The sequence below is a fragment of the Dromaius novaehollandiae genome, chromosome 1 (genome assembly GCF_036370855.1).
Source record: "Dromaius novaehollandiae isolate bDroNov1 chromosome 1, bDroNov1.hap1, whole genome shotgun sequence".
Lineage (NCBI taxonomy): Eukaryota > Metazoa > Chordata > Aves > Casuariiformes > Dromaiidae > Dromaius > Dromaius novaehollandiae.
Window position 1 is genome coordinate 216,643,538 of NC_088098.1, and position 10,770 is coordinate 216,654,307.

General features: G+C 48.0%; 1 protein-coding gene and 3 non-coding genes across 4 annotated transcripts; all 4 read right to left on the reverse strand.

The window, feature by feature from the left end:
- Positions 1–2,192: 2,192 nt before the first annotated feature.
- On the reverse strand, positions 2,193–8,222 carry RPS3 (ribosomal protein S3). Its single transcript, XM_026097953.2, has 7 exons — positions 8,104–8,222; positions 7,555–7,685; positions 7,203–7,296; positions 5,837–5,931; positions 4,808–4,995; positions 3,320–3,516; positions 2,193–2,261 (listed from the first exon to the last, which is right to left on the reverse strand). Exons 1-6 carry the CDS (start codon positions 8,131–8,133, stop codon positions 3,323–3,325), a joined length of 732 nt encoding a protein of 243 aa, XP_025953738.1. The 5' UTR covers positions 8,134–8,222; the 3' UTR covers positions 2,193–2,261; positions 3,320–3,322.
- On the reverse strand, positions 2,944–3,080 carry LOC112981944 (small nucleolar RNA SNORD15). The gene has a single exon (XR_003258861.2). It is a non-coding gene; the product is annotated as a small nucleolar RNA SNORD15 (small nucleolar RNA).
- Positions 3,881–4,028, reverse strand: LOC112981942 (small nucleolar RNA SNORD15). Its single transcript, XR_003258859.2, has one exon. It is a non-coding gene; the product is annotated as a small nucleolar RNA SNORD15 (small nucleolar RNA).
- LOC112981943 (small nucleolar RNA SNORD15) lies at positions 5,303–5,449 on the reverse strand. Its single transcript, XR_003258860.1, has one exon. It is a non-coding gene; the product is annotated as a small nucleolar RNA SNORD15 (small nucleolar RNA).
- Positions 8,223–10,770: the final 2,548 nt, after the last annotated feature.

Here is a 10,770-nt window from a genome sequence, read left to right on the forward strand (position 1 = left end):
CAAGGCAACAAAACAGAAAGAGCCTGGTTTACTCTCCCTCCTGCGGTCATCTGAAGAAGCCTCCTTTGAACACACTCCTCTTCAAACCCTTCCCTGAGCACTGTTCCAATAGAGTAGCGCTCCAGACAGGACTCCCACATTTTCCTTAACAGAGGCAGGGAGCATTCAGCAAGACAGTTCACACATACCAACCTTGATCATTATGAGATAATCCTTAACGTCATCCTTAACTTCTCCCAACATGCTGGATGTAGCAAGAAGAGAGATACAGCAACACTCTTACAGACAGTTACTTATACAGCTCTTGATCTTGCAAGTAACTTAACATCTCTTGATCCTAACAGTGATCTGCACTGTGAGATTTAATAGGCAGATGGACCTGCTTGGAGGGCTTTAAACCAGAAAGAAAGTGAACCATCTTCAGGAAAACCAGCCCTCACTGGAGGATTGTCATTTATGACGTGGACCCACAGTCACATCAGCAGCAAGGAGACCACAGTGAACCAGAGCGCACAAATCTGATTCTTCAAGCTGCTTTGCTGTGTGAATGCACTTTTGTCAAATAGCATAGATTCAACCAGACACTTAGAAGAAAAATTACTTAGAAATTTACAGCTGATCATCTCCTAGCACAGACCTGTAAGAACTTATAGCGAGCGCAAAGCCTTGCACTGCATGTCACTCAATTTCATCCTCTTCTTTTGCTTCAGGCCTTCCATCTTTCACACATTTCCTGCTCCGGTGAAGTGACAGAGCTCCCTCATACTGAGTTTGGTAACTCTAACACTTAAACATGCAAGAGCTGGGAATTTTAAAGCTTTCCACTGAAAGATGTGCACAGAAACCAGCAATCAGATCTCTGAAACCCTGAGAAGGCAACATCTGTTTCTGACAGAGACCTAACCAGCTTCCCAACCCAGCATCCAACCAGGCCAAGTTTCCAGGAGGCCTGCCAGAGAAGCTGGGAACAGGAAGGCCGAGGCTCACACGGGCTGCCCAACAGACCAGTTTCTGACGCAGTCAGTTGGAAACTCCAGCTCACATGTTGCCTGCCTAGGTCCTTCAGAGAAGACTCCACAAAATGAAAGCTGGTAAAAGCTGCTCCTAATGACCAAATTCTGCAGATTTACATGCATTTTACATACAACAAATTTGGTTAATGGAACAAATGCGTTCTGAATTTCTCCAAGTCAGGGAAAATGTGCACAACAGTCTCTTTCCATAATTGTACTAGACTTGAAAAATACATGGAGAAAGGAGCTGAGAGCAAGATTCTCTGCCTAAACCTTGACCAAATGCCCATTCTGACTGCTTCAGCTATGCTTTACACTAGTCCACAGCAGATGCAAGAAGAGCACCAACAGCAATTCAGGAATTCCAGGAATGCAACAGGAGTGAAAACATACCCCTGCATACCAGCTATGCATTTTTATAGCACAAGTAGCCTTGTAATCTAATTATCAACTTCTACAAGATCTAATCATGTTATCCTACAGCTCACTGAAATCACAGTTATTAATACAGCAACAAATTAATGCACTGTCTATTCAAGTCTCCAAGGAAGACAAGATTTTCTCCAGCACTTAAATACGTTTGCACCTCAATGCTTAGGATAGGTGTGAAATCCAAAGCTTACATGTTCTTTTCCAATAATGTGCCAGTAAATGTCTAGAAGCTTGTCTCGCCCTGTATCTCCACCAACTAAGGTTACATCTCCCTAACACGAGCTACAATGCTTCCATACACTCTGTAGCCCTGAAAGCTACATATCGAATATCTTTTTGTGATGAAGAAAATGGAGGTACAGAGGTGAAAGAAGCATTTAGTAGAATATAGCAACACTTTGGTTTAAGCCAGAAAGATATCAACAGCTACAACTGCTTCAGACACTGCTAAAAAAGCTCCCCCTTCTGGAATAACTCGGAGAAGAAAAGGGCTGCTATGTAACTAACAGTTATGAGGACGCCAGTTTTTGGAGTGTTATTCATGACCCCCCTAAATATCAGACTGTTGCTCTAGCTCTACTTAGAAATCAGAATTTTGCCTCCATTCTTTTTAGACCAGGATCTCGTAAGTTCACTCCAAAAGGGTAAAACAAGCTGGGAGAAATGCAGAGGAATTCCTTCCATACCAAAGGCGGGAGCAAGGCTTTCCTGGAATACATCTTGCAAAAAAAGCACCTCCACAAACACTGTCTTTTGTGATTTTATTAAGAGATGTTTTCAGGACAGTCAAGCTTCCGGTTGCAGATTGTACAAACCCTACAACAAAAAACAAAATACCAAGTGAGATGGTGGCAAACCATTTCCCAAACACCACTCTCCTACCCAAAACACTGGAAAAACAGGCTCCAGCATTCAATTACACATCTCCCATTTCTTGCATTTCAGCCAATAATCACATTATTTTTCCCCACAGGAGCATGCTTTGCTAGTCAGATCCCCTTGTTTCACTACAGCCCTGCAAACTTCCTGAACTCTCCCTGTTGCACGCAATGCTGGCTTCAGTCAGAGGACAGCCCCAGATGGCTACACTAGTGGCTAAGTCTTCTGGCAGAGATGTGGATACCAACCGCCTCAAGACAAGGCCTTAGGACCCACATCTCCTGCTGCTCTAATGGGAGACAGTGAACAAAACTTCTTAAAAGCACCAAGTCGCATGTTTTCACCAGGGACAACTCAGAGCAGATGAAAAGAATTTCAAGCTATCCATTTGTGTCTTAGAAGTAGCTCATTCAGAGAGACCAGACTTCAAACCTTGTTTATTTAGTTATGAAACAAGCCTGTACATTGTGCTCAACACATTACTTTGAGAGGCAATCCTAAATTGGGTCCCAAAACATTTACTGCATGAGGAATATATACACTTTGACCCTATGCTGTCAACTGCACACTGGTAGCTGGGCTAGGTGGTGTGATGTGAACGACATCCAGTGTACTGAGCCCTTCTCAGACAAACGCCTCTAAGTCACTCAAATTCTTACCCAAGATCCCCAAATCCATGCTGTAGAACACAACAGGAAGCAGGGCACTTGGACAAGGATATTCCTTTTCAGACTCGTCATCACATCTTCACTGAAGGGCCTGCTCAGCTGGTTTGCAGTGTGCCATTTAACCATGCCCAACAATCCGGCCAGCTGCTTGCAATACCCTAAACCCCACCAAGCTGACCACTGCATCTGGCATAGTGCAGCATCTCAAGAGGGAGAGAACAGCTGAATTCAGCTTTTCTTCCCAGCACCCTGACAGCTTTTGTGGTGGCGTGACCTTTCCTGCTTGGATCCTCACCACGCTAACTCCCATCGCTTGCAGGCACTTACCCCTCAGGCAGTGGGAACTGGCTGAGGCATGGCGGGCTGTTCTGGTTTGCCACCTTTCTGCTCTGAAATGGGGGTGGTGGGCAGAATCTCTTCTTTGGGTTCCACAATGCTGACGTGGTCTGGCAGAGGCTTTTTGGGGCCAATCTTTCCACTTGGGTCCCAAGGCAACATAATCTTTACTTTGATACCCAGTACACCTGCAAAGAGTGACAGGTCAATGCAGACATGCTCATTCAACACAAAACAGCAAGTGTACACTCAGCAGTGACGAGCCCTAAGGTTGCAAAATAAGTTATCCACATCAAAAACATCTCCTGAAACCACTAAACAGATGCAAGCTGATTAACACAAAATGTGCTATAGCTTAAAAATCTGGTTACTGTGAATTTACACAAGTGTATTTACCTTTATCCAACACACTGCCTTAGCTAACTGCAGCCTGGGAGGACTGTGATGAAAATGCACTGTATCTACAAGTCCTGCTAAAACTGGTTTTAAACCCTACCCGTTCTGAGATAAACAAGTTCACCTTCCTAGAAAGTCACACTGTTCCTTTGTATCCCTTCTCAGACAAATGCCTCTAAATCATCCAATGAGTAGGATGTCCTGCCCAAGGCAGCCTTAGCGCAGCGCCACAGAACGTGGCACCGACCAGGCTACGCTCACGCAAGGACGTCCCTTCTGACTCGTCATCGTATCATCACTGAAGGGATGGTGAAGAATAGTTCTGTATATGCTAGCACACCTACAAAGGTTCTGCAATTAAGTGACCCAATGCCAATTAAGATGCAGTCGCTTCTCTTGTGTTTTACCAGACGGAAGGACAAGCATAAGCAGGCTTGGCTGGTTTAGCTGGGAAGATTTGATAGAGTAGAGCTACTGGGGAGAAGTGTCACTGACACCTGCTCTTTTTATGGGTCTTATAGCACCTATATTCTGCCTGCCCAACCCTGGGAGCCAAGAAAACCAAAATCCAAACTGCCAACAGCTCTTCAACCCAGTCAATACGATTTCCTTCCCCATTTGTAAGTTGTGTTGCTATGATCCTCAGAAGCCATGGGACATAAATCAGAGCACTTGGAAAATCTAAAGCCAAATTTTCAATTAGAAACACTCAAACCCCACCACTAGAAAAGCAGATGACCTGCGATCATTAAACAAAGCCCTGTTGCCTGCTCAAGGTCCCTTCTCTATTTTCCATTCACATAGCACAAGTGCAAATAAAGGTCTACTTTAGGTGTAATGAACAAACTCTGCTAGTCAGAGTTTAGCCTCAAGAGCTTGAGAAAGCAACAGATTTTCAGTCACAACAACTGAAACACTCTACAAGACCAGCAGTGCATCAAAGTCATGTGAGTTACCACCTCATGGCTGAACAAGGAAAACCTCCAAACTGCAGGTACAAGTTGCCAGCAGTTCAGATTTTCTGGCTCTGAAGTACTGAAATAGGAAATCAACTGCAAAGGCACCTGCATCCCAGCCACTCACCTTGCCGGAGAAGGACGTGACGCACAGCTGTGTCGACATAGTAATTCACCGGGTCTCCACTGTGGATCATCAAGCCATCCACGAACTTCATGGACTTGGCACGCTGACCTCTGAGTTTGCCAGAGACAACCACCTCGCAACCCTTGGCACCGCTCTCCATGATGAAGCGGAGGACACCATAGCAGGCTCTACCAGGAGAGAGCAGCAACGCCAGCTGGGTTAGTCCCACGGACTCAGCAGATCTCTGCCAAATCCACATGGCTCTGCACTGGCATTTTACACCAGATTTCAAGCAAAGCTATGTCAATGTTATGCAAAGCAGCAAAGTCTTCACACCAGTTTAGCAGCATCAAACCCAGCGTAACACAATGTCTGTGTCTTATGATCCTTGTAAGACTGCGGGCACAGTGACAAGCACACGTTCTCAGCGGGACAAGAGCAGCTCCGCAGCTGAAGGTGACCAACCCATCCACATCAAGAGTCTCGCACACCATCCCTTCTCAGACAAATGCCTCTAAATCATTCAATGCTGACAGGATGCTCCTGCTAAAGAACCATACACAGCATCACAGAACATGACACTGCAGGTACCACTCAACAGGAGCCACCCCCTTCTGACTTGTCATCTTATCATCACCGAAGGGATCTGAGAAGCAAGGCCACCGTTACCTGAATTCAGCCGGAAGGCGTGAAATTGTGTTTCACTCCCCCCGCCCACCATTTATTCACAAAGAAGTAAACACAAGCTTTATGCTCACCAGTCAGACAATTTTTAATTTCATCTACTCTAAAACTTCAAAGTTTGCTTTTGAAACAAAGTATTAAGTAATTATTACTGAAAGTAACTGTATATTAGTCAAAAAGTTTGCATACGATAACAGTAACAAAAATATGAACTGCCCGCTCCAGGTTTACTAATATCAGCTTCACTTTTCAAACTAAAGACATGTTGGTAAGGAGTTTTTTCAAAATGGTATTTGAATCCCAGGACTCCTCACCGTGCCATCACATTTACATTGCTCTACTCACCGACGCACTGCTAAACCTCCCAGAAGCTTGTACCGCAGGGACTCTGCCTGAGCGATAGCACACAGACCTCTCGTGGCCACCTTCTCAGCATAGAGCTACAAAGAAAAAGCAGCATGCTCAGGAACAGATCTACATTTCAAAATACTTTTAATTTAACAGATCACAAGAGTTTCATACTACTCTGTCCTCCTGTCCTTTATCTGCAGTTTGATTTGTCTTTCCATGAAGCTTTACCATCAGACACACCACTTCTTTTAACAACCTTCGTCCCCTGACAGAGCAGAGACACACTAATGATACTCCATCAAATGTCAGGAGACCATTAAAACATGCCTGGTGCGGTCTCAAGAGTTGCTGCTTCCAAACAGCCCCAAAACATTAAGTAACCCCAGAGACACAAGTATCCAGACAGTCCCAAGAACTGCTCTTGCATTGCAGATTTACAGCAATACACAGAATAAGTAAGTTTGCTTAAATCACCTGACAACAGCTTCAAATGCAGTGTGCCCTAAACTGAAGCAGCTGGCTTTAGCCAACATGGAAAAATCAAAAAAGAACTGGGGATCTGGGAGAGTGATGTGCGTTTAATCTACCATCTCTAAGAGGCCAAAATCTGATGCTTAAGAGGAAGCAACAAGTAGGTATTCAAAAGTCATCTACACAGTCTTCCTAGAGCCCGCAACTCAGGATGTGAGCATTCATACCATAAATACATGGAAACATTTGCTGGAGGTGATCAGCAATCTTCACAGTACATTATGATCCAGCAACACTGGCTGAGCAGAATAAATATAAGCACCACCTCAAACCAGACACCCCCCCCCCCATGTAATTTGTTTTACAGGAAAGTACTAGAGAGGACACCAAATTTCAAACATTCAAAAGACACCAGGGAATTACTGTTGTGTCATTTTACTGTCCAGTTCATTACAGTACCATAGATGAAAATCTTTAAAATCCTTGCACACCAAAGTAGTTTCTTTATAAGGACACAAGCATTAGAAATTTAATAAGGATAATGGTAACGTACAAACACCAAAAAAGTTGCAGGCAGACTTGTTCCTACCTCAATATTGATACTGCAATACTCTTTCTAAAATATTTACGGACGAGTTAAAAATGTTTTAACTGCTCCTCTGATCCTCCCAGTTGGGAAAGCACAGAAAACAAGGCAAACTGACAGCACTCAAAATACCACCAAGACCAAAGCAGTCTCTATTTTAATGTGATGCTCTTGCGTGCAAGCAGGTAGAACAGGCCTGAAGTTATCTTCGAGACAAACCGCATTTCAACTGACACCACCCAGACAGTACACAAAGCTAACTGCACAGCCCACTTAATACTGTTTTATCGGAAAAAGTTTTACCTCAACGCTTCCCTCAGGGAAGCCAAACCTCTTCTGCACAACAGCCGTCAGCTCCCGGATGCGGCGCCCCTTCTCGCCCAGGACATTCTGCGTTCTGGAAAAAAGGCAGAGCGTGACTGGGAAAGTGTCTCCTGTGAGCAGCCCAAACAGCTTCAGAACTGAGCACCTAACCTAGGTCAGACTGATGACTAGCAGGAGTCTAAACACTGCTACGTCACTGAAGACCACTTCAGGATCATTTTCCCAGTATCTTCCCACAATAATATTTACCACTTTAAACTGTTTTGTGAAAAAGCAGCATCACATACAACTTTATGTAGCACCTGGGAATCAGCAGGACCACTTCGGTTACCTGGTAGCGAGTATGATAATCTCAGTCCTGGTTGGAGTGACCCGGACCTCTACTCCAGAGTACCCGTCTTCAGCCAGTTCACGGGTCAGAAACTCGTTCAGCTCAGCTTTGAAGATACCATCGGCGACGAACTAAAAGCAAACGGGCGCAGTCAAGCTCCACTCGAGCACAAGGCCTGCACACAGCTGCTTTTTCACCCTCAGCCAGAGCCTCACGCTAGGGCCCTGCACCCCCGTCTCCCCCCTTTTCAATAAACAACATAAAAAATACCCAGTTTATCAGGTTTTAGCAGTGCCCCCCCCCCCGCCGCCTTCCCCTCGCCCCACACCCCCCCTTCGCGCGCCCCCTCCCCTCCCGCCGGCCTCCCGCCGCCGCCATGTTCCCCGCCGGGCCGCATCCGCCGCCGGGCCGCATCCGCCGCCATCCTGCCGCCGCCCCGGCGCCGCCGCCGTCCCGCCCCGCCCCGGCGCGGCCCGGGGCCGCCCCCCGCGCGGCGCGGCCGTTCTGGAGGCGCCCCGCCGCCGCGGAGGAGCGGGCCGCCGCGCTCACCTTGCGCTTCTTGGAGATCTGCACCGCCATCTTGAGTCGCGCCGCCCGGCGGAAAGGAGGGAGCGGGCCCTAGCGGGAGGGCTATATGTCTCTTCCGCCGCTTCCCATTGGGCCGGCGCGGTCACGTGAGGCGGCGGGCGGCGGCCGATGGGAAATGTAGTCTTCCCGGCGGCCTCTCCCGCAGCCATCTTGGGGGGGGTTAACCCTAGCGCTCCCGGTAGGGTTTTCCCCCTGCTGAACGCCCTGAATCAGCATTAAAATGGCCATAAAGCCTATGGAAACGCACAAGCGGGTGGGCAGCGAAATAATTCACCCGACTTGTTGCTGGGGGCCCACCCGGCAGGCTCTCCTGTCCAGGCCATGGTGCCCGCCAGCCCTGAAGGCGAGGAGGGCTCCAGAGCGGGCTGGAGGCGCTGAGGCAAGAAGGCAGCGCCCGCCCAGACCAGTACTGCTTTTTGGGGAAAAAGAGGGCACCGAGGAGGGTATGGCTATGGGCTGGGGACACCGGCCCGGCAGTGGGGCCAGCGAAGGCCGGGAAGGGGCTTCGGTTCGCCCCCAGGCCCTCCTGAACACAGGAGGCCTGGATGGGGCTCGGGAGGTGGCTCTCCCAACGAGGCCTTATTTTGTCTTTTTTAACCTCTCTGCTGGTTTTCAGCATTCACAGCTAAAGGAAACATCTGTCATTGCAATCCCGAGAAGTCCATGGATCTTCCCCAAAATCCGCAAAAAAAAAAAAAAACAACATGGGAAAAACAGGCTGGTTAGTGAGGAGGCTGCACGCTCTTGGCAGCTGCCGAATGCATGTTGTGAACCTGCAAACTAGGAAAAAAAGTGCAAAAATCACTATTTATTTCATTTTAGATCGCTGCCAGCATGGGATGGGAGTCAGGGCTGTGAGGATACCTTGTGCTACGGGGCACAGCTGTGTCTTCCCTGCAAAACCGAGAAAGCCATTCCCAGCCTGCCCTGGTATTCCCAGCTTTCTGGTATTTCCAGGGAAGCACTAGCAACACTTTGCTCCTCTAGGATGCTTTATTTTCATCCCAGTAATTTGCTACTTTAAGTAAATCTTAGCATTACTTATCAACTATTTATAGTTAGCTATGAATGTGCTTTATAGCTAACTATGAGCTCTTCAAACGGTAGCAGACCTTTTCTGTGTTTTCACAGCATCTGGAGTGAGGGGGTTGTGGCCCACAAAAACAAATGATTAGATAAATAGTTTAATCATTGCTTAGGGGCAGATCTATCATGGATTTTTTTTCTTCTCATGACAGTATCACAATCTGTGCAGACAGGGCACTTACTCCAGGTTTTAATTAGTAATGGCAGGGTGGGATTTCTTACTTAAAGACTTCTGTGGTGGCCATAGCGGTTTGTCTCTCTAGACATATTTTTTTCCCTTTGCTTTGGCCACAGATAGAAATTCTGGACTAACTTTCTTCTGAGCCAGTATGACTGCTCTCTTGTCTGTAGGTAGGTGACCAGCAGCAGGTCGCAGGTTAGGACTGGTGGTGGTTTGAAATTAGATGGTAGACCAATGACCAGTCCCCATGTCCCCACCAAGAGAGGTTGCCACCACCATGACAGCAAGGACTTCCCAGAGTGCCTGCATTTTCTGGCTTTCTTGCTCAAAGTCAATGAGTAAAGGCCAGGTTCGCATAACCTGTTGGGCTGCAAACGGTGTCACTCTGGGAACTGCAAGTGGAGTGGACACCTCTTCTCTGGAGCTGGCACCAGCCCTCAAAGGGAGGATGAAAAGCAGAGTGAGACCTCAGCCACTCACTCTGAATCCCCGGGGAATGTTGTCAGGGCATCTGGCATGGCCCAGCCCTTTTCCGGCTGCTTACGCTCTCTCCCAAGGATAGGGTGGCCTCACGCAGGCAACCACTGAGAAGGTCCTTGGCCTGTGCTGCCTCCTGAACCCTGCTCAGAAGGGTGCTAGTGGCCTGTGCCAACAACACGCCCTCCCCCCCCTTCCCCGGGCCCTGTTAACAGTGTCAGTGCCTGAATGATGGCATTTCAGGGCCTGGGGATGGTCCTGGCACCGTTTTGTTGTCTAGTTGAGACCTAGCCAGGTGAGCTGTGCAGAGAATACCAGTATGACCAGTACAGTGCTGGTAACACACCCCCACCTTCAAACATGCACCCCCAGCATGGCCCATGGGGGTGAGAGGGAGGCAGCAGTGCTTAGAGGAAGCAGCTCTCTTCTTTGCCAGGGAAAGGACTATCCTGCCACTAGATGTCAGACGCTCTCCAGAGTAGGAAAAGGCTTCTGTTCTCATCTCCCTCCTCCCCTCTTCCCCAGGGATTTATTTGTCCAGGACTTCAGAGATAGCTGAGACGCTGACGAGACAGCCTGTCCGGAGCAGCTGGGCAATGCCAGGACCCGCAGTCCCATTTGCAGGGGCAGATGCTGGTGTCCCCTCTTGCTGGGAGGCTTCATCACCATATGCACCTTCTTCTCACTTCTGGTGTGTTCAGACATCATACCTGACTCGCCTGCCTTCAGCTGGCTCCTTCCCCTCCCTCTGGTCCTTTCTGAGCTGCAAAAACACCACTCTGATCTCACTTGTCTCTCCAGCAGCCCCGACCCCTCTCCCCTTTCATCTCCATGCTCCTCGAGTGCCAGTTACAACTCCTCTCCTTGGCCTCCTGCAATGCTAG